This window comes from Plecotus auritus (assembly GCF_963455305.1).
Source record: "Plecotus auritus genome assembly, chromosome: 6".
NCBI classification, from domain to species: Eukaryota; Metazoa; Chordata; class Mammalia; order Chiroptera; family Vespertilionidae; genus Plecotus; species Plecotus auritus.
In genome coordinates this window covers 14,293,149-14,316,890 of record NC_137773.1, presented here as the reverse complement: position 1 = coordinate 14,316,890, position 23,742 = coordinate 14,293,149, and the positions used below count along the sequence as shown (strand labels likewise).

Sequence of the window (23,742 nt, the reverse complement as noted above, 5' to 3'; positions counted from 1 at the left end):
CTCATGGTTAAGGTGTCAGCTGAAACCTCTCCTTCTTGGAGCAGCCTTCTCTGATTGCCATGGAACTACCCCCTTCCCTCCTCCCTGTCGCCCCTTCTAGACTGTCAATCCCTGGAGAGTAGGAGCTGAACCTCTCTTTGTCTCCTCTTTTATGCTTGTTGTCTGCTGCTATGGTGTGGACTGCAGGCACTGTTTGATATCTGCTGAATGAGTGAATGAGAAAGGGTGCCTAATCAACCTGGGTTTGAGGTTGGCATAGGCTTCCAGGAGAGGGGAGTAGGTAGGGTAGAGTTTCAGAGAGAGGGGATTGTGTGTGCTGCTTCTAATTCTTGTACCCGGTTTGGTTGGTGTCACACTCCTTTAGTGGATCAAATCTGTTCTGATACTCTATGCCCAACAAGGCTGTGAGCTTCTTTAAGTCAGGGATGAGTTCCTTGCAGCTCCTAGCACATCACAGGCATCTAGCAGGGGCTTAATAGAAGTTCATTGGGTAGATAAGTGAATGGATGGGTGGGTAAATGAATGAACAGATGAGTGAATGCAAAGAAGGATGGATGGATGAGAGAGGACTCAGAACTGCAAGCAATTCTGGAAAATCATGTTTATTTTTTTTTCTTCTAATAAAAAGGACAGCACATTTCCAGTCAATCAGTAAAAGGTCATAAAAGTATAAAAATGTATAAAGTACAATCATTAGGATTATGTTATAGGGAAATAACTTTTCCCCCTAAGGTGGCATGTTGGATAGTCACAGTTGATTTGGTTTACAAAGAAGGGCAGGAGTAGGTGACCAGTTGGCCCAGGACTGAGGAGTTTCCCAGGATGTGGGGCTTTCAGTGCTAAAACTGGGAAAATCCCAGGCTAACTGGGATGGTTGGTCATGCAAGAAAGAGAGCAGCATCACAATGATGGGTATGGTTTGGCATTTAAGTGTCAGGATCAGACATTTTCTCAATTTCTCCATCACCTCTTTTCCTCTAAGCTCTGAAATAAATATCCCTGGGTTATTATTAAGGGTCTTACAGCTTTCAAAGGGTTTTCACATCCCTTCTCTCCCTCACCTCCTATGTAACTTTGACTTGTTCCTATGCCAAGCCTGGGAGGTAGGGCAGTTCTACCCTAATTTGTAGGTGTGGCATTCTGCTTCAAGGTTCCTGGCTCTAGAGAACAAAGATCTATGCCTCAGATCTCCTGAGGCTAGTGGTCTTCCCACATCTTTGTTCTTTTCTGAAGCATCCTTTCTCATCTGGCTTTCAGTACCAGGCAGGAATCATATGGAGAAAGGGACCCTGAAATCTGAGTTTTGGCTCAATCCCCTTATTTGGGACAAAGTCATTACTGCTCTGCCTGCTGTGTTTCTCCTTTAGCAACCTTCTTGTAGAATTCCCCTGAATACCTACCAGCTGGCCAGTGCCTGTGTCATTATGTGGCAGAGTCAGTGAAAGAGACCCAGTATTTTGGCTCCAGAATGGTGCTCCAAATGGCTTCTCCAGTTCAGGTTTGTCAGCAGGGTGGTCAGAGGACCAGCTCAGTCTGCCATTTGCCAACTTGGTTGTTGAGATCTTTTTGGGGCATTGTTGCTGAAAAGTTACTCAAGTGAGGTGGTTATGACTCCTAGGCTCAAAGACTTGTTGCATTCATTCCTAACCTATAAGGATTTTGCTTAATATATATGCACTGCCTTAAGGATAAAAGGTTTAGTAGCCCTCCCTGACTTATCTTAAAAGACTAGGGACAGGCTATCCTTGCCCATAGTAGACGTAGCTTCTCCTGACAGCCTATTAGAATTCTATCATCCATTCTTTTATTTCAACACTGTTTTTGAGCTCTTATATTTTTGGTATTTACTATCTCTAGGAGTAAGAAGCCTTTGTAATCCTTTTCCCTGTGAAGTGAGACTTCCTATGACTCTCCCTAAATGAATGGAAGCATGTGCCAGTGTCCTCCAGGTGACACTCCTCTCTGGGATAGGCTCAATGAACAGGATTTAACATTGGCCCTATCCTTGAAGATGTCATTGTTTGGGTTCAGAGTTGCTTGCATCATATGGGTCTATTCTGTGGGCAGATTTGCTAAGATCTATTCATCTTAGAGTTTTCTTGTTTTGAGAGCTGAATGAGAATGTATCCTTTAATATAAAAACAAATAAAATAAATAGCTTAAAAAAAAAGTGCTGCTCTCTTGGTAGATTTCCCAGGCTGTGGGACATGTGGTCTGTCAGCTAAAGCATGGGGCTTTCTGGTATACCCATTTCTCTTAGAATGCTTCTGTTCTTTCTGCCTCTTACACTAGCTGTGGTCCCACAACCCTCTGAAGTTCAAGTCTAGTTTTAATATTTAGATGTAGTTTTATTTGACTTAGAGACAAACAGCGTCCCTACTCTTTGTGAGTGAAAGGGATGTTAACTCCCACATGGCCATCTCTGCAATACAATCAAGATGAAGCACCTGCATGTATGGGTCTCTTCTGAAATTTAAACTCTGGCACCCGTGCGGTGAAGTGATGGTGTGTCAAGACCAGAAACTTCCACAGCCTGAGAGATTGCCTGGGTTTATACATTTCTTGGAATCTTGGAAACTTATGTATTGGGTTGTAGGCTGTACTTATCTAGAGGATCAGAAGAATGTCTCTGAGGACTCGATGCCATAGTAACATAGCCTCTTTATGAAACTCTCTTTGCAAGATGTGCCCCCTGGCAGCAGGAGGAAACTGGAGGTTAAGTGGTTTCCAGCCTTTTTTGGTCAACCCCCTTGGGGCCAGCACTTCCTCTAAGGAAGTCAAGCCTGGCGGGGAGAAAAGAGTAAGACTGGCTCGTTCTTCCCTCCACGGAGAGGAAGAGTCTTGGGTTAATTAGGCCAGCGATTGGGCGGCCTCCCCTAAGTTTGTACAGATTTCTGCAGGTCCCTCAGATGGTCAGTGAACTCTGGGATCGGCGATGGCTGCCCCTGCTCGAGCGCTGGTATTCATCAGTCTGCCCACTGGGGTAGGCCCCGGACGCCATCCTGCTGTTGGGCCCCAGAAGAAGGTGATCTCTGGATGAGAGTTTAGCTGAGGAGTCTGCTGAGCTTGGGTCGTCCCTCCTGTGGTCTCTGCTGCTTCTCTCTCCATGCACCCCCCGGTTCTCCTTGCACTTCTGCTTGGGAGGGCTGGAGCTATTTGGGGTGCTGGCTCTGAAGTCCTGTTCAGGGACAGGTGGCACTGGACGGTGGGTGCGCTGAGCCTCTCCAGGGACAGGGGCAGGCATTTGTCTGCTTCTCCAACTCTGGATTTTCAGGTCTCTTTTGTCCGTGGGGAGTTTGTCAATTTTCTGAGCTTTTGAAATCAGGGACTCCCCGTATGTCCCTTGTAAAGATAAGAAAAAGTACCTGGTGGGGAAGGAGAAACAACAATAAATCTTTTTTCCCCCTGATTTTTGTTGACGTCTTGAACTTCAGCATTGAAAGGGACCTTAGAATCCAACTCCCCACCCATGGCAAGATCCTTTTAGCTGTGCTCCTGTCTGTGGTTATTAAATCTATGCCTGGGCACCTCTGAGATTTGGGAGTTCAATAACAATATGTAATAACTAACATTTATTATGAACCAGAATGTTTCTAAATGCTTTAGTGTTATTAACTCATCTTTCCCAACAATCCCATGTGGCTGGTACTTTTGCTTCCCCCATGTTACACATGAGGAAACTGAGGCAGTGACTTGTCCAGAGCCACACAGTGGTCTCGCTGTGGTCAGAACCGAGCACTCTGGATCCCTAGAGTTTTCTCTTATCTACCATGTACAGGGCAGTCCTTTCTCTTTCTGGGCTATCCTGATTTAGGCAAATGTACTTGCTTTGTGGAATTTAAGTAGTTTCTAAATATATATTCTCTTGAATCTGTGGGCCATGCTAATAATTTCCCAGCATTGCTGTATTTGCACCATTTTCCAGATGAAGAAACTGAGGCTCCAAGAGATGAGATAGGGTTTCCAAGGTCACCTGAGCAGTTGCTAGGTCTCCCTGATGGCTAACCCAGGGTTCCTTTCCCCGGCCAAGCTGCCTGTAGCCTGTACGGGACTCTGGGACTGAAAGTCTCTATCTGTGCCTGGAGTCTTTCTATTCCACACTTGGGGAAAGAATAAGAAGGTGAATACAATTGTGTGGTCTATGGAGGAAGCATATACCATCTTGTGATACTGGGCTCTGGGTATCAATTTCTTTATCTAAAAAGTAGACATCCAGAATCTTTCCCCCAGATAATTCTTTTTAAAATGTTTACTTCTAAAGCCTTATAAGCAGAGACTCCCATCCTTCCACTGTGTCTGAAAGCTTTGGGGAGCCTCACAGTGCACAAGGGGTTTCTGAAGACTCCCACGGCATCAGGTAAACTTTGCCCCATTCTTTATCATCTCACCCAGAGAGGCAGTACAGGTAGGCGTGTTTATTTCAGGAAAGACTCAACTTCCTGCCTGAAAGCTGGAATTTTCTCAGTTTAAACCTTTCCACCGATGCTACGTTCCTTCTCCATCCATTTATTCAAAAGATACTTATCAAGTTTCTACATTGGGCCACTCCCCGAAGAGGTTAAGCTGAGAATAGGACAGATAGGTTCTTGCTTTCCTATGGCACCTGAACAGAGTTATAAACAGAAGGAGCAGTGAGCGTGTCGGACACCTGATCTGGTATGAGACACTTTCCTTGAGGAAGAGACATGCATAGGAGGTGAGAACCAAATCCATGCACAATGGCTGAAATGTGGAGAGTGAGGACAAGAGGGGAAATGACACAGAGGGGTTGGCAGGGCCAGAGGAGGCAAGGACTGAGAGCTGTGTTTTGTTTTTTGTGCTTTATTGTAAAAGTCTTGGGAAGCCCTGGCAGGGTTATAAGCATATGACATGATTACACTTTGGGTTATAAGCATATGACAGGGTTATAAGTATATGACAAAGATTACACTTTGACACAGTGATAGTGGATTAGAGTGAAATCTATTAAGATACTTTTGCAGTAATTTGGGAAGAAAGGACATAATCTATCCATGGTGGTGGCTGTAGATATGGAAATAGCAGATGGATTTGAGAAATATATAGCATATAGAATTGTCAGGTCTTGGTAATGAGCTAGATGTGGGCATGAGGTGGTGGGTGGTATCAAGGATAACTTGCAGGGGTCTGCCTTGGTCCTAATTGGATAGCATTTGATAGAAGAAACTCTGGAAGAGACCCAGGTATCTTAGATGGTGGTGGTGATAAAGGGAGGATCATGACTTAAATTATAGATGTCTCCCAATTTCTTTGAACTTACATGCCTAGTGGAAGTGGTGATAAGTAGCTAGAAAAATGTATCTGGAATTCAGAAGAGAGGTCTGGGTTGGGAATTTGGAGATTCATATGTTCAAAATATTTATCTCCACACTAGTGGTTGCTATGTCTACGGAGAGACTATAAAGTTAGAAGACAAAAGAACCTAAGACCAAGGCTTGACCTACACCATGTCAAGGACATGTAGTAGGAGAAAAACTGAGAGTGTCCAAAAATTGGTGTCCTCTATTTAAGGTGCTAATTAAGATGCTCATTATGTTTTAAGGTTTGTGTGTGCAAGCTTCTTTTGTTTTTATCTGCAAAATAATTTACATGTTCTTGGTTTTAAGAGACTCTGTACAGTTCTTTTGTACTGGTTGAATTAATTAGACTAAGATTAGTGAGGTCATGGTTAGTGGGCTAATTATCACAAGTTTGGTGAGTGAAATCTACCTCCATTATGATAAATACAGCTTATAACCTTAAGGGAACAAATAGTTTTCTGCAGCAAACATTCTATCATGTAGATTTCTATAACAAACATTAATTTTTTCAAGGTTACAAGTCAACAGTCCTTGGAACTATTAAAATAATCCTTTCTCAGAAGAAACCTCTTTGCTTTTCTTAGTAAACAGAATTAAACAGAAATTCAACCTTGTGATGATAATGTAGAAAAGCAAAAAGATTTAACTTATGTGCTATGGTAACTAAGAAGTAAATATTTGCTAACTTGTCTCTGTTTAACAAGCTGTACTGTTCAGTGCTGTCTTTTCAAAGCATGTGTCAACAGTCTTTTATACTTTTCAAGGATTCTAATCAGGCTGGTAGCTTTTGGCTTCAAGTGTGTTTTCTAGCCATGGGTAAGACCAAGAATATGGGGCTGATAAATTTCTATTTCTACACCCCCCAAAAGACACAGAACAGAGGAGCTCAGTCCTTGGGCAGTGGTGATCACAACCGTACTTAACCCCAAAACTGTGGACAAAAGTATTTAACACACATTTGATGCTCTTTTCCAATGAAGGCACAATCCTCATGGTTTCTCCCAGGGTCCATCTGCCAAGGGGTTGGGCTGAAGAAGGGCTGTGGTAGGAAATATATCCTCTGAGGCTGGTGCTTATTCAAAATTTGTAAGGCTGGAGGACAGGAATTATCACTCCCATTTACAGATGTCACGACTGAGGCCATGCCTGATTTGGTGACTTGGCTACTCTGTGGCTGACGTAGGACCAGAGTCTGTGGTATTTTTCTCCAAGTTCATTGTTCTTTCTGTCCTAGGACCCTATCTTTGAGACTATAGCCTCAAGGATCCCAACCAGGAGTCAAACTACTGACCCCTGGACTATGAAAATGGCTTATTGAGGGGAGATTGGTAGTTCTAGGAAGAAAGGGCCCCTGTGCTCAAACCTTGGGAGAAGAGCCGCGACTGGTGTGAGGAAGCAGACGAGGTAGAAAGTGGGGTCTGAGAGCTGGACTTCCATCACCCCGTAGGGGTTGGTGGGACTGTTGCAGGTGACACAGGTGGCGTTGTACACTAGGGATACCACAAAGTACATCAGGAAGCTGCCTACGAGAACCAGCCCGTGGATGATGGTCTGTGGAAGGGAAGAAGTAAACACAGTTGAGGGTATACCTTTGTTTTAAGCTTCTTTTCTTTTTTTTTTGGAAATGCAACACAAAATTTGAACACGCATACCCCAAGCACCCCTAAATCTTCTGTCTCAGCCTTGACTTTGGTGATAATTTCCAAGCTGTCCTTAGATATGTTACCACCTTTCTGTTTCTCTATGTAGACTGTTTTTGAAATATGAGTAAATAGAATCATGTTTTGTGTGATGAATCCATCTTTTCCACATGTGGCTGTAGTTTGTTTTCAGAGTTCAGTGATGTTGTCTAATCTTATTTTGTCCTGCCTGTCTTGTGCTTTCTATCTGAACAGAGTTATAAACTTTCCCTATTTGTATCCTCTTTTAAACGTATTGACTATTTTGCATAATTTTATTGCCACCCTTTACTGGTTTGAAAGTTATGTACTCCATTTCTATTCTTTCAGTGATTACTCATTAAGTGATAATAAGCAATCTAAACCTACCACAGTCTAAAGGTTAGAACTGCGTTCTCTCTCCCTGAATTATACAAGGGCTTTAGAGCACTTACCCTCTTTCCCAACATATCTTATTGCTACTGCATATTTTAATTGTCTAATCTTTTTATTTTTTAAAGATATATTTTTAAAATATATTTTTATTGATTTCAGAGAGGAAGGCAGAGGGAGAGAGAGATAGAAACATCAGTGATGAGAGAGAATCATTGATTGGCTGCCTCCTCCATGCCCGCCCCCCTACTGGGGATGGAGCCCCCAACCCAGGCGTATGCCTTTGACCAGAATCAAGCCCATGACCCTACAGTCTGCACGCTGACACTCTACCCACTGAGCCAAGCTGGCTAGGGCTGTCTCATCTTTTTAAAGCACACATGCCATTATAGTTTAATATGGTCAATATTTATGAAGATTTAGTTATGTTTACCATTTTCTATGCCTTAATTCCTTCTCATGGAACTCCCATGAGAGATTTCTTTTCTCTTGCTTTAAGTACAGATTTTAGTGGGAGTCAGCTGGTGATCTATTCTCTTAGGCGTTATTTCATTCTCCTTTTTGATGGATATATAGCATTCTTGTTAGGAAGTTATTTTCATTCAGCATATCTGAGGTAACATTCTACCGTTTTCTGGCTTCCATTTTTGCTACTGAGAAGTTAGCAACTCTTCACCTGTTGTTCCTTAGACGGAAATCTGTCACTTAAAACCTGGCCTGCTTTTATCACTTTTATTTTGTCTTTAGTTACTTTATGATATAATAAGTGTGAATTTCTTTTTATCTTGTTTGGTTTTGCTGACTTTCTTGAAACTGTGGATTGATGTATTTCATCACTTCTATAAAATTTTCAAGTCACTATCTTTTAAAATATTCCCTCTGAAGAAAAATCAATAAAAATATATTAAAAAAATAAAATATTCCCTATGTCTCATTTCCTTCTGAGAATTTGACCAAATGGATATTAGACCTTCTAAGATACCACCCTATCTTCTATATATTTAATACCTCTTCCATAATTTTCTCCCCCCTCTGTTTTATATTCTGAATAATTTCTTTTGTTCATTTCACCAATTCTCCCCTTCAGCTGTATATAATTTGCTGTTAAGCCAGCCATGAAAAAAAGTTGCATTTTTGTGTATTTCTAAATGTTTTATTAGGTCTGTTTTCCAGTCTGCTGGGTTGCTTTATATAATTTACCAATCTGTACATATTTTTAAAGCTTAGTCCTTATTTATTTACATATAGTAAACATAGCTTTTCTATAATTTATATCTGATAATACCAACTCCTGAAATATTGGTTTCTGACTTTTTTTTTAAAAATCCTCACTGATGAGTTATTGTTTCCTTGAGAGCTTGGTTATTTTTGAATATGTGGTGCTTATTGCCCTGGAAAAGTTAGTAGGGACAATTTGAGACTTAGGTTGAGATACTTTTCTCTCTAGTTTGGCTCACCAGGTGATATGAGCCTGGGCTGCATATCTGTCTGAGGCAGCTGTGTTAGTTTCCCAGGACGGGTCTCCCTGCTCTGCTCCCCACGGTGGGAACAATCTGACCCGCAGCCCCTGCTGGGGAGGGAGTACAGGCAGGTCCAGTTTTGCGTGTCCCCTTACTCTGAAGCTACAGCCTTTGGGGGTCCTAACGTAATGTGGTCTCTTATTAGACTCCCACCTTGGGCGCCTGGGTTTTGATTTCTGAAGCCTTTACTTAGTGGAGTCTGCCAAAAACAGAGTTCATTTGGGCCAGGGTTACAAACAGCCCACAGGAAAGCAGGCTTTTCTTAGCTTGCTTCTCTAGAAACGTCCTTTTCCAAAGGTTTTTGTCTTACTATCCTGTCAGCTCTTTTATGCTCTTAAGGTGTTTTGTTCTTTTTTGAAATAAATTATTATTTTTTAGTTGTTTTCAGTGGGAGAGGTGATCTGAATAATCCAGAAGAAGAAAGCAGTTAGCTAATTTTTTTCAGTTGCTTTAGTGGGGACTGTGAAAACAGACACAGCCATTAAAATTCATGTTAGATTTCTCCCCAGGTTAGAAATAGAATCTCCCCATGCCTCAACAACTTTCAAAAAAGAAAGAAATTTCTCATAACAATGCCAGTGGTTGACTCCTTTCCCAAGAGCACCAGAAATTACCGGTAACTATGGGGATACCTGGTCTAGAGGGTCACTGGGGGCAGAGTTCCTCTTGGGAAATATCTCCAGTATTTGGACAATAAACTTCACACACCCAACGTCCAGCTTGATCAATTTTAACCTTATATAATATTTGTCTCAGATTTTTGTTGAAAGGTTACGTCTTACAGATATAAGCAAAGCATCCATGTATCCCCTGTAACGCTTTCTGTTTAATCTTGAACATAAATTCAGTGTTCATCACTCCAATGCGTATTTTATACATACATGTTTGTGCGGCCATGTTTATGGATGCTCTATTACTTTATCATGTATGGATATCCTTCTGTATCTTTAAAACTACACACTATACATTGATAGAGACAGTTCTAGTTTATTCATTTTAACTGTTCTACTATTGTATAAATATGCCACAATTTGGCATATTTCCCTGTTGATGAACTTTTAGGCTTTTTCCTTTTTTTTTTTTTTGCTATTAAGAACAATGGTGTAATACATGTCTCTGTATACACAGATGCGAGATTATTTCCAGGGTGCACACTGAGAAGTGGAACCGTCATATGAACATGAACTCCTGGCTATTTGCAGATTGCTCTCCAGAGTGCTGCCATCAGTTTATGGTCTACCAACAGGCTATGAAAGTCCCTCGGTTGGGCTTCATTGTTTCTAACAAACTGCTGAGTTGCTTTGCCAGGAATTTATTTAGAATTTTCACATCTATGTTCATTTAGTGAGACTGGTCTATAATTTTCTTTCCTTGATCTGTCCATGCTGATTTTGGTATTAGGATTATGCTAGCCATGAAAAAAATGCCGATTTTTTTTTCTAATCTGTAAAATAATTGGGATAAGGTAGAGATTATCTGTCCCTTATAAGTTTGATCACAGGATTGTAAATTCAGTTTCTTTAATGGTGACTGGTTTACTCAGGTTTGCTGAATGATTTTATGTTTTGGTAAACTTTACATTTAAAAATATCTTTAAAAATTGATCATATCTACAATTATAGCCCTTTTTATTGTGAGCATCATTTTTGTGGTCTTTGTGTCTTCTCCTAGATGGGTTTTGCCAGAGATTAATTTTCATTACATTTTTGAGGAGCTTAATTTTGGTTTTATTGGTTCTATTGTTTCCTTGATTTTTACCTTTGTTTTAAATATTAAAACTTTAGATACTCTCAAGAATTTGTATATATTTTTATAGTCATTTAGTAACAAGTATGTTATAATTTCCCTCATGAGTTATTTAGAAATGCATTTTGAATTTCCAAGCATGTTGAGTTTGTCTGGCTATTTTTTATTGCTTATGATACTGATTCTTTCAAATTCCTTTGTGATTCAGAATTTGGTCTTTTAAATTTTCAGTAAATGGTCTGTGTGTTTGAATAGATGCATGTTTAGAGCATGATTTAATATATTAGATCTAACTATATTAGGTCAAGTGTGATACAATGCTTCTATATCCCTTTTTTTCCTATTTGATCTAGTCTCTTTCTGATGGAATTATATCAAAATCTCATAGTATGATTGTGAACTTGTCCATTTCTCCTTATATTTTGCTGGATTAAAAAAAATCCAGTCTGATAAATTTTGCTTTTAATAGGTAAATTAAATCAATATACATCTATTGAGTACTGATATATTTGGATTTATTTTGAACACATATGTAATACTTTCAACACTAAAGATTAAAAAAACCCCACTTAACACACACATGTATTTATCCATCACGCTGTCCACTTAGCTGACTTACAGCACTGTGTAAGTTTAAGTCTCAAAACAAAGCCTACTGAACACAAAGGACTCCAAAAAGTTAAATGATCTACTACATTAAAAATCATGTAGATCATGTGTATTTCTAGTATCACATGATCTCACTCATCTAGGGGAAATAATGAACAACATAAACTCATGAACAAAAACAGACGCGGAGACAGGGAAGCATCAATCAGACTGTCAAACCTCAGAGGGAAGGTAGGGGAGAGATCAACCAAAGGACTTGTATGCATGCATATAAGCCTAACCAGTGGTCACGGGCATGCATGGGGAGGGGTTTGGGATAGGAATGGGGGGATGAGGACAAATATGTTATACCTTAATCAATAAAGAAATTAAAAAAAATCATGTAGATAGGCATATAATTTTAAGAAGAACTTAATGAAAAAGCTGGCATTGCCCTTTTAGATACTACAGTGTGATATTTCGGCTTGAGATGTAGTTACATAGAGGCAGTTTTCTAACCTTTTATCCTGATATTAAATGGGGAGCATATCCCCTAACAGCATGGTTCTCTTTGTCTCTGAAAACACCCCTCAATTTTTTATTAATACCTATTTTTGTAACTAATTGTTTCATTGTTTTATATATGTTAAAGTTTTATCATCCTGGCTAGATGATAAGCAAGTCGAGGCCAGGAATTTTCTTCTTCTACACCTCTTTCATCCTTGCATAGGAAAGACACAGGTAAAAGCTCAATATGTATTTAGCGAGTAGGTCAGTGATATAAAGTACAACAACTCAGAAAGTTGAATGTGGTCAATAATCAGGAACACAAATTTTAAGCCAAACAGGCACTTACCCAGGTCTTCATTTCCATCGCCTGGTGCAAGAGGATTGTGGCGAGGGAGATGGTGTTGATGGGTGTCCCAAAGGTGAAGACGTCGATGTCAGAGTCCTTGTAGGTCTGCAGAGGAGGAACAAATAGGTACCGTCAGATGTGCCTGTGGACTCAAGGCCTTGGCTTTTTTTTTTTTTTAAATAATTTTTTATTGTTGAAAGTATTACATATATCCCCTTCCGCCTCCCCTGCCTTCAGCACCCCATTGTGTGTCCATGGGTTATGCATATATGCATACAAGGTGTTTGGTTGATTACCTCCCACCCTTCCCTCCTAGATTCCACACTCTGTTCCTTGCTTCCATGTCTCTGGATCCACTCTGTTCATCAGTTTATTTTGTTACTTATGAGTGCGATCATGTGATACTTGTCTTTCTCGGACTGACTTATTTCACTTAGCATGATACTCTCCAGGTCCCTCATGCTCTTTTAAAGGGTAAGAGATTCTTCTTTTTTACTGCTGCATAGAATTCCGTGATATAAATGTACCACAGCTTTCTTATCCAAGGCTTTTTTAGCCTTGACTTTGACAGTGATTCTAAAGCATCTGTCAAGGCTTAGAGGATGAATGGGGAGAAGATATCCAGCCGCCATCTGTGTGGAACTGACCCACAGAACAGACCAGGTGAGGAATGAGTTGACAGGGCAAACCAGGAAGCCAGGATGGGCATTCCAGAACATTTGGGGTGAATGGAATGATTTACTGAGCACCCACTAGGCATGATGCCAATTGCTGAAGGTACTTTTGTGTCCACCTTCACGGAGTTTACAGCCTCCTTGGCAGAGTAAATGCTACCGTGGAGGCAAGTACAATGCACACTGGGAGTACAGAAGGGGGTCTCTATCAGCTGAGACTGTAAGAAGGAGTTAATCTCTCGAGGGGAGGGAAGGCAGTCCAGCCAAAGGCCAGAACTGAGGGTGGATGTGGTGGGCTGTGGAACTTCAAATAGTCCTAGATGGTGGCTGTGTTGAGCTCAAAATAGGAGGAAATGATTCTGCAGGAAAGACTAGCAGAGGTCTGACCAGGGAGGGTATTGTAAGCTAGGAAATTAAAAGAAAGCATAAAATGCCTGCTTTATCGACCCTCGTGTGGCTTATTGCAAAAGGATATGAGCCCACATTATGGTTCCCTGTCCAGGAGAAATAGATATCCTTCACTATCTACATTCTCACGCTACACTGAGGAACCAGATTGAGATGGGGCTGGTATCCTTGCTATATGTATTCCTGCTTTTATTTCAGGTAATGTAGTATTCTTCACTATCAGAACTTGCTGCCTTAATGCTTGAAGCACAAATCTAAATGAAGGGTGGTAAATTCAAATACGTTTAGTGCTCAAAGAGAAACAGTAAATGAGTGAAGAAGGCCTGGGATAGGACAAAAGGGAGTGGTGGGGACTATGGCAAATGAGAATATGGGCCCCATCTAAGCAGTGCTGTGAGTCAACTCTGGACTTCTGCCATGAGGGAAAAATGATCCCATGTAATGATAGCTTTCAGTTTTCCAAAATCTGGCAGAAAGTAAAATGTTTGGGCAAAGCTTTCTGACTTGTCAAACACCCTAGGTTGGAGGTAGTCCGCAGGCCACCTGTTTTGAGCCTCTGCTCTAAAGTGTCCAGAAAGACACTACTAGTCTAGGATTTCCTATAAACAGGAACAGTGTCACCCTGCGATTTGTATGGTTAGAATGGAACGATATGACTTACCAGGTAAGGGATAAAGAAACAGATGAGGCTCTGGTAGAACGCATCCATCATGGAAACCCAGAAAGTCAATGGGTTATAGCACTGCCAAGAAAGAATACACGAGCAGTTACCACGACCAGAATGGCTCTCATTAGTGAATCCACAAACAACGAACTGTGGTGAGCACGTGGAGAAAAGGGGGTCCCCAGACACTGTTGTTGGGAATGCACATTGGTGCAGCCACTGTGGGAAAGAGTATGGAGGTTCCTCAAAAAATGAAAAAATGGAACTGCCATGTGATCTAGAAATTCCACTTCTGGATATTATTTGAAGAAAACAAAACATTAATTTGAAAAGAAATATGTACCCCTATGTTGACTGTATATACCTATACAGGGTATCCCAAAACATGTATACATTCTTTAACTGCTGATAGCTCAATCGATACTTCTTTCTTTTCAGATTTAACCCATTGGAATTAATAATGGCAGCCAAAGGGTATACATTTTGGGGGGAATATATATATGTGTGTGTGTATGTATATATATAGGTCCTGGACTGCGAGAGGGTGCGGGCCGGGCTGAGGGACACACCCCCACCCGCCCAGTGCACAAATTTCATGTACCGGGCCTCTAGTGTGTGTACATATATATTACAGTCCAAGCTTTTGCAAGATTAACTTTGAATGTTAGGTACTCATGGAATACATCATCCCGCCGGCGTGCCTGTGGGGAGGGGGCTGGTAGAAAGTCTAGGATGCCATTGCTTGTCCGCCTCGCCTGTGGTGCGGGGCTGCTGAGCTCTCCTGTCTTCAGGTTAGGACTGCACTTGCCTCTTCGCTGGCTGTCCACAGTGTATCACCAGCCCCCCAGGCACCCACCTGGCTGTGCACGCCTCTCTCCCAGGTGCAAAGGTGCTCTCAGGCATTTCAATGACCCTCTTCCCAGAGCTCCTCCTGCATCGCACCTCCTGACCACCTGTCTGACCTTTCCAAATCAGTCAGGTGCACTGTGGCCGCTCTGTGTCTTTTAAGAAACCATTCTGATGGCATCCAGGCCTTCTTTAGTCTACTTCATACCAGCAAGTTCTAGGCCACATGTCGCTGTAGTTTTGCCTTTCCTGACCTGTGGCAGAAGCCCTCGCCTCACCCACTGATGAGCAAACTGGCTTGTACTCCCAGGGGTTCTGTTGAAGGCCTGGAGAGGGGAGCTGGCTCAAGGGGATCTTTCTCCATGCCCTCTCCCTCTTCTACTCGGGCAGTCCCATAATGGGTGATATAACTAAGACATCACTAAAAGAAACATACTCACTGGTCTGGTTCGTCAGTCATCCTCACAGCAAATGCTTGGTCACATGGGAGGTGAGGGGCAGAGTGGCGACTGAATGTGGGGCTCCTGACCCCCAGCCCAGTGGTCATGCCCTGACACCTCCAGGGAGAAGCTGAGCCTCTTACCTCGGAGTCCTGGCCGCTCCTGTACAGCTCGGGCAACGCCAGCAGTGTCTCCGCGGAGATGTCTTTATCGAGGATCCCGAAGACGAGAGGAGGCAGTGAGGTGAAGAAGAGATTGAAGAAGATCATCTGCCAGTAGTCAATCATGGTGGAGCCCGAGAAACCGCAGAAGAACTGGTACCAGAAGAGCAGGTTGACATAGCACTGCAGGCGGACAGCGTGGCCTTGTGAGTGAGGACCCGCGGGCAGCCATCCTCAGCTGCTGCTCAGGGCCTCTGACAGGTCACCACCTGACCGGGAGCATGTCTCCTCATGGGTGACATGCAGGGTCAGGGAAGGACCGGAAATACTCAAATCCTTAGAGCAGCAGCTCCTGACCCTATTATCACTACCTACTGCTGCTAACTACTACTCCTGCTAACTACAATCTACGTTCTTGTTAAGGTAAGTGTAGTTTGATGGTTAAGAACACAGGTTTTGGAGGCAGAGAGGGTTTTGAATCCCCAGTTCTGTCACTTACTAGCTGTGTGACCTTGGGCAAGTTGTCCACCTTTCTGAACATTACCTTGCCATCTTTCAGATGGGGGTAGCAGTAGTACCTAGACTATGGCCCGTGGTCCTGAGAAGCAGCCGTCAGTAGTAGGGTGGGAAGAGAAAGGGATGGCCCTGAGGAAGGCACGATGGAAAGACTGGACTGTCGCAGGAAGAGGATTTCATGAGAAGGTTCCTCTCTCACACTTTGCTGATGGTTATGCAGCTGAGAAGGGTGAAAAAGGAAATCTGCTTCCCTGTGGCTTTCTGCTTTCCGAAGCTCTCTCACTCAAGTCCTCCCCGCTGGCCTGGGCTGTTACTGCTTGAGAAGAGTGATCCAGGTTGTGACGTGGTTTGGTGACCTGAGCAAGGTCATGCAAGTAAGCAGCTGGCCCTGGAGTTAGGACTAGACCTTCTCTGCTGTGTGTGGCTGAAGCCCAGAGGGCTGAAGGGTTTTGTGAGAAATCACTCAGCAGGTTTGAATTCTCATTCCCTAACTGCCGCGCCAGGGTTATTTTGAAGAGGCTGGCTATGTGTTATTGTGATAATAATATAAACATGTTAATACTATTATTAGTAACACCATTAATTGTTATTTGACCTTCTATTTTTGTGACATAGCATATTAGTACATTGTACATTATTAGATGTTATATGCATTATAGTTTGTCCCAACAACCTGGCAAGATTAATATCATTGCTAATAATACAATTCTATCATATTTATGCATTATTATATTAATATGTTAATAATAATAATATTCCTAGCCCCACTCTACAGACGAGGAATCAGAGGCTCTAAGATAATCGGTTACCCCTTGCCCAAGTTCAGAGCTAGAAAGTGCTACAACCAGCACCTGAGTTTTCAAAATTCTTTCTCATCAACCACCCTCAAGCCTTCTAGTCCACTTTTGCGTTATTCTTCCTGGTTTCCACCTGACCCTACATGTCACTTCTCAACAGGGAGTTCACAGAGGTCAGGACACTAAATAAAATATCTATTGACAAACATGTTTAGAGTAGGGGGTCATCTGGGTTTTAATCTTGCCCGACTCCAGCAGGCTGTGAACATGGGAGAGTCACTAAACGGCTCTGAGCCTTGGCTTCTTGTCTCCTAGAGATATGCCCATAGCCCCCTGACCTTCCTCCAGGCAGATATTTTTAAAATTAAGTTTCTTCCCCTATACTAGTGCTTATCTATCTTTAAGGTTCATAGGGATAATATTTGGATTGTATTTAAAATGCAGATTGAGTTAGCAGGCCTGGGGTGGGCCGTGAGGTTGCATTTCTAAAAGTGTCTAGGTAATGCTAATGCTGCTGGTCCCCAAATGATATCTCGAGAAGCAATGATTACTGAGACCACGAGATGACAACCCAAACCAACCATAAATGCCGGGACACAGCCACCTCAATTCATTTGCACAGTGTCTATAACTGCTTTCATGGGACCACAGAGGAGTTGAGCAGTTGTGACAGAGGCTGGATGGCCCACAAAGCTGAAAATATTTATTATGTGGCTTTGTGGCCCTTTGCAGGGTATGTTTGCTGAGCCCTGATTTAGACTGTAGGCATCTATATCAGGCACTGGGTGTAGATATGTCTGTCTCTATACCCAGTGCCTGATAATGTTTCCCACACAGTACGTGTTCAATAATGATTTGAATAATCATTTGCTTATCTTCGTTGTCCTTTTCTCCTAACACTCATGCTGGAGTTTTAACATTAAAGAGGGTTTTCTTCCTCTGAGGCCCTGGGAAGACCTTGCTGTTCTTCACTTCCTCTGTCGGGAGTCTTTGCACCTTGGAGAGAGTGCATTGAACCCGATGCTGGCATTGCCAGATTGGGCGCCTGCCTTTCCTCCCCAAAAGCTACGGTGAGGTAATGAATTCATTGTTCACATCGCAGAGCAGGCCAGGTTTTAATCCCCTCTGAAACTGGTTTCGGATGTGGAACTCACAGTTCTCCACCCTCTAATTGCAAAGGGAGATAATGCGCGTCAGTATCTCCGTTTGTGAGCGAGGCATCGGGCTGGAAATAAATATCATTTAAGTTTTGAAAGCATGGCTGGCTGGCAAGGTTGCCTTTTCTATTCCACAAATTTAATGCAGAGAAGAGATTGGGCTCATTCAGAAGAACTATTCCCTTAGAGGCCAAGAGAAAAAAAATTAAACAGGGGTATGCTGAATTCTAACTAAACAGTTTTTCATGCACTAAGTGGATTCAAGTCAAAGTGAGTGACTTTGCATAAACTTGCTGAAATAGTATCATCCAGCTTATCAAATTAACATTATTTTTTTTGCCATTCTGTTTATAGTTTGAACTCTGCACAAAAATGCTCACTTCTGAGCAAAGGTAACTGTGAGAGTGCTCACAAACAGGACTGGGGGATGGAGCAAGAGGGGGGAAATGCAATTTTGAGGCAGCTCCTTGGCTAATGTTTTTCTCTTCCATCCCTCTCTGGTCTCCGTCCTCCCTCTTTCCTTATGCAAACATGGGTGGAATCTATTTGGACACTCCTGGGGATTAGTCAAAGGTCCTTGAACTAGATAATGAAAAACTCAGGCCCTTGCTCAATCCCTTAGCACAGCAATGCTGATTTCTTCCTATACTCCTTATTAATCCAGGGCTTTTCAAACAAGGGCCTCCGACAGTTTTAATACCTCAGCTGGTATGTGCCTGCTTTGGACCTTTATCAATAAGACAGACATGAACATATTTTTTTAGGAGAAACAAATTTTTGGATTTGTAAAGTGCTACATGCATTTCAGAGCTCTGACACGAAAGCCGATTGATAAGACTCGTAGGGACAGAGAGGGTGACAGTCTTCCTATGTTATTGATGAGGACACCAAGGCTCAGAGAGGTTAAGTGACTCTTCCGCATTCACACAGCATGCTGGATCAGGCAAGATTGAAACCAGATGACCTCCCCAGTCTAAACATTTTTATTTAGTGTCTTGACCTCTGTGACCGCCCTGTTGGGAAGTGACATTTGGGTCAGGTGGAAGGCATGGACTTCATCTTAACCCTTTACCTTGGCTCTTGCATTAGAATGGCTCTATCTGGGGAGGAAATCTAAGAGAAAAGCCGCACTAGTTGTTCTTCAAATCCTTGCAGTCAGAAAATAAATCTCTTTTATGGAGCCTGTCTGAGAGTAACAGCAGCAGCAACAATGATAAAAAACAATGGCTAACTCTACCAGGTAATTACTACATGCCAATCATTTCATACACAAGCTCTCGTTTAATCTTCTGAGCAAATATATGAGAAAGGTACTTTTATCAGCCCCATTTTCCAGATGGAAAAACTAAGGTGTAGGTAGGGCCATTGCCAAATACAGGAGCCTAGATTTGAGCCAATTATGTCTGACTCCGGAGTCCATGTTTGTAACTACTCACGCTGCCTCCTAGGTACCAGGTGCTTTAACCCATATCGTTAAAGGCAAAACCGAGGCCCAGAGAAGTGCATTGTCTTGCCCAAGGTCACAGAGCTGGTAAGGGACTGTGTCAGGATTCAAAATCCAGGTGAGCCTGACTCCTCCCCTCCTGCTGAGATGCTTTGTCTAATGTGGGAACAGCTGGTCCCCAGCAAAGACTCCCCAGGCCCAGGTGGGAGGCTGCGGCGGGCCACTCACCACATTCTTGTAGAAGTAGTACACCACCATCCTGGCCAGCCGGGAGTAGCACCAGTGGCCATGCACTAGTAGCAGCTTCTTGAGGTGTCTGAAGCGGGAGATGGCAAAGTCACTGGACATGACGGCCTGCGAGGGCAGAACAGAGACAGCGCGTCCATCATTGCTGTCAGTGCACCAAGCGGCTCCCCGAGGGCAGGTCTTTGTTCTAGGGCCATAGCTAGTAGACTCTGAAAGGCCTTTTGCCCTCATGTGGTGCCCTTGGGTGGCTCTTTTTCACTAGAATCCAAAAAGCGCAGGACAGAAGGGGTCAGTGGTCTAGTTTGGCCTTTTGTCTCCTTCAATTTATCCAACAGGCGTTTATTATGGCCCAGTGTGTTTCGGGCACCATGCTAGGGGTTTGATGGTTACCTAGAGTAGGGGCTTCCAGGCAAGTAATCCTCAAACCCCTGGCCACCTCCTGAGGCAGGCCATTTGCTCCACACTCAGATGGCATGTGTCTTCTGCCCTTGGGGTCACTCAGAACAAGACACAGTTCCTAGAACTCTTAAGACTCTGAGGTTTGGACCAGCTTAGTTATAAATCCTGGCATGAATCTAGGGAGGAAGCATGCAGTCAGAGGAAGGCTTAGGCTTCTGAAACTGGGTTTCATTATGACTGATTAAATTTAACTTTAAATTCTAACTCTAGAAACTCTTCCTCTCCCCTGTCTCCCCTAGCCTCTCCTCTAGAGATTCAGCAACCCCCAAAGCAGCAGCAGACAGTACCCCAGACCTGACTAACATGGCAGACTAATGATAACATCTTGACCTACTTATGTTTCAGTTCCTGAGCCCTAAGGTGGAAGGACCCCTTAACGCATTTCCCATGAGACAGGACAGAGGGATTGGACAAGACCTCAGAGCTGTCCTCAAGACCTGAAGAATCGATTCATCACCCTTATTTCACCTCTGACCATCAGCTCCCAGCTGGACCCCTAAACCATGGTGTCCTGTGATTTTCCCCTGTAAAATCTGTAACCTATATGCCTTTTGGGAGTCGGGCTTTCATATTAGCTCCCTGACTCCGGCCAAATCAGTATTAAACTTTCTATACTGCAGACTCCTGCTGGTGCAATTCTTTGGGCCCGTGCATACAGGCAGATGGACTTAAGGAAAAACATTAGGTTTTGGTGGTAACGTTTCCCTGAATGGTTGGGTACTATTTGGCTTTAGAACATAGGTATCACCAACTGTGAAAAGCCAAGCATCCTTTGATCTTCTTTGTGTTCTGAAGGACTGGGAAGGAGGGAGCTGGTGATGGAGGCTTATCACACAGACGCCTCCTGACTTTTATTCTGCAAAATTCTCAGGGAGCAGTTCACCCAACTGTGAAGAATGCCCTAACTCTCCAATAGTGATCAAGGAAGAAACAAGAATAGTTAATGGGAACAGTACCTGCATGCCTTCCTGTCCAGATATTCCAATCCCAATGTCAGCAGCTTGAATCATGCTTACGTCATTTGCTCCGTCACCTGAAAGAAGAGAGGTCACGAGGCATCTTTATTCCTGGTCCAACTGCTGTGGGACACGGGAGGGTTTTTATACCAGTAGCTCTAAAGTGTCCCATTTGTACTTAATTGAATCCTTTTAACATTTCTCTAGTTTTACAGGAAAAGTCAATTGCTATGGTGTTTGGCCTGAGAGGTGTCTTTTCCTCTTTGAACAAGAAGCCCTACTTTTTATCATTCAACAAATATTTGTGTCCTTTTTCTAGGCACAATATTAGCTATTGGGAATACAATGGGGAGTAAGTGGGACTTGAACTGTGCTTATAGTTTACACAAACGGCCTTCACAAATGTTACAGTGGACTTTACTGAGGAGCAAATGGAGAATCTGAGCAACATAGGGACTTGGCAAGAGTAATCCAAGGCAAGTGCTAGTGAAGACACTCAGGAAAATTGAGATCTTTCCAATTCCAAAGCTGGTATACCTTCCCAAATTCAGTATCACATGAAATACTGGCCATATTAAGACAACTGGTATGTTTGGACAACTAAGTCATCAGATTGTCAATGGTATTCAAGGACTGGGACAGTGTTTTGTTTTGTTTTTGAATATAGACAAATGAGATTGACTACTTTTTTGGTTGAGGTACATTTAGCCACATTGAGTTCTCATTCAATGAAAATTCAGGAAACTGGAGGTTGTTAGGGCCTGTACTACCAAATAGATTTTTCTGCAATGATGGAAATGTCATATATCTTTACTGTCCAACATGGAAACCACTAGCCACATGGGACTATTGAAATGTGGCTCAAGAAAATTCTATTTAATTTTAATTTTAAATGTAAATAGCCACAGATAGCTAGGGGGCAACTGTGTTGGACAGCACAGCTCCACATAGTGAATTGTATAGCTCATAATCCTCTTCCTAATGCTTTATCTATTACAGGAGAGTTTAGCAAACTTTTTCTGTAAAGGGCCAGATAGTAAATATTTTAGGCTTTGTCAGCCAAGATGGAAAATTGAACAACTGTACTTACATTTAGAAAAATAAAAACCATTCTCAGCATCCCTATATAAAAGCATGCAGTAGGCTGGATTCAGCCTGTGGGCCGTGGTTTGTACACTATATTGCCTTCACCTCCTGACCCCACCTCTTTTTCCAGTAGGTTTTCATAATCTGCAATTTCATCTCTATTAGACATCATAGAAAAAATGTCATTGGGGGAGAGAATTTTCTTCCCCTAATTATGGGGCAACAAAATGTATTGATATTAAAAATTTTGTCATTATAAGTAGCTATTATGATGATTTTTTTTCCTTGATAGTAGAGCAGCACATAATTTTAATCTTCCCCCATAGCAGAACAAATTCACCCTTTCACCTCTTCTGGTAGCAAACCAGTGGGAGTGGAGGTGTTGTCTTTTTCACCCTGCTGGTGTTGTCTCTGTTGCTATGGGAATGAAGCCAATCTCATACTTCAGGGAATCAGTCTCAGGCGATTGCCTTGTTTGTGTCTGAAGTTTTGAAAAGGACAATTCAGGGGAATAAAATTAGAATGCAGTGGCTAAAGCTATGCTCCCTGTATTCTATCTGCACACTTCTTTTTTTTTTTTTTCGGGGGGGGGGGGTGCGTTGTTTTTAGCTGAATACCAGGAGAAAAAACAACATATAATAGGCTTCTTATTTGGAATGCCAGGAAGGACAATCTCTTCCCATGTCTGTGTAAGAAGAAGAGAACCTGGAACCATTTTCAAGAATGTCCCTAAATAAATACAATATTTACTATTTGCATGGTATGTGCTGGTATGGGATGAAAGGGTGGGTAAGAATGACATTGTCCCTCTATTCAGGAACTCATGGTCTCCTGAGCAGGCGTGCCATCATAGAAAGCATACCAGCACTTTGGAGCTAGGAGGGCTGTGTGCCATGGGAGCTCCCAGAGAAAAGGGAGGTTAGGAAGGACTGGAAGAAGCAGGGTTTTACAGAGGAAATAGCTTGTGCAAAGGCAGGGAAGAGGGAGGGAAAGAGAGAGAAAAGGGGTGGGGGTGAGGGAGGGAGAGAGAGAGAGGATGAGGCTGTTGGAGAATGGGAAGTAGTTTCTCTGGGTTGGAACCTAGAGGGCTGAGTGCTGGGGAGAGGAAGGTGGCTGGAGGGTTGATGGAGACCAGTAAGATTCTCGTAAACCAGGATTGGTTATTCCTGGAAGGTTTGAAGTAAGTACAAGCTTTATTTCTCTACCTCAACCTTGATTATAGTTTAGTCTCCTATGAGGAATTCTTCATCAAACAAGCCAGCATGTAATTAAGTGTATGCTTTGTGCTGGGTCTTGTATTTAGGAATGAACATAAAAAATTAAATATGGGACAGGCCCAACTTTTAAATCTCCCCACCAGCCATCAACACTCAACAGAATATCAAATCCACAAACACCTGAGGTTCATAGCATTGTGCCACATGTTAAATATTGAAGGGGAAATGGTTTACATCCCAGAATTGAGTTGGTCTGGGTGTAGATGAGCTACCTGGATTTGAGGCCCCCCTTGGCTTTGGCCTCCATCCAAGTCCTGATTTTTCTGTAGTTGAGTTGCTAATCCTGAGAACTTTGATTCACTCTCTGACTTGGCTTCATCTCCTGGCTGCCACATATGTCACTTTGACCTCTCTCCCTTTAAGACAATGACCTTCAGCCTAAGCATCTTGACTTTGAAACCTGACAACTCTCCCTCCCCCAATCTGGTATTAAACTGCCACCCACATCTCAGCATGATGGGTACCTATGGAAAGGGTCATGACGCTCAACTTGTCTCGCACCAGCTTGACAATCATGCTCTTCTGCAGCGGT

General features: G+C 42.7%; 1 protein-coding gene across 1 annotated transcript; it reads right to left on the bottom strand.

Moving 5' to 3' along the window:
- Window positions 1-594: 594 nt before the first annotated feature.
- On the bottom strand, window positions 595-23,729 carry LOC308251239 (phospholipid-transporting ATPase VB-like). Its single transcript, XM_080674382.1, has 8 exons — window positions 23,675-23,729; window positions 20,848-20,924; window positions 19,415-19,540; window positions 15,255-15,455; window positions 13,823-13,903; window positions 12,080-12,184; window positions 6,682-6,869; window positions 595-3,365 (listed from the first exon to the last, which is right to left on the bottom strand). The coding sequence occupies exons 1-8, from the start codon at window positions 23,724-23,726 to the stop codon at window positions 2,906-2,908; spliced, it is 1,290 nt and encodes a 429-aa protein (XP_080530508.1). The 5' UTR covers window positions 23,727-23,729; the 3' UTR covers window positions 595-2,905.
- Between the last annotated feature and the right edge of the window lie 13 nt (window positions 23,730-23,742).

Excerpts from the sequence above, each read along its gene's own strand:
- LOC308251239 (XM_080674382.1), bottom strand. The coding sequence starts at position 23,726 with ATGATTGTCAAGCTGGTGCGAGACAAGTTGAGCGTCATGACCCTTTCC. Across the intron at positions 6,870-12,079 it reads CGATGGAAATGAAGACCTGG|ACCATCATCCACGGGCTGGT; the intron begins GTAAGTGCCTGT and ends TCCCTTCCACAG. Across the intron at positions 3,366-6,681 it reads GTCGCGGCTCTTCTCCCAAG|GTACTTTTTCTTATCTTTAC; the intron begins GTTTGAGCACAG and ends CTTCCCCACCAG.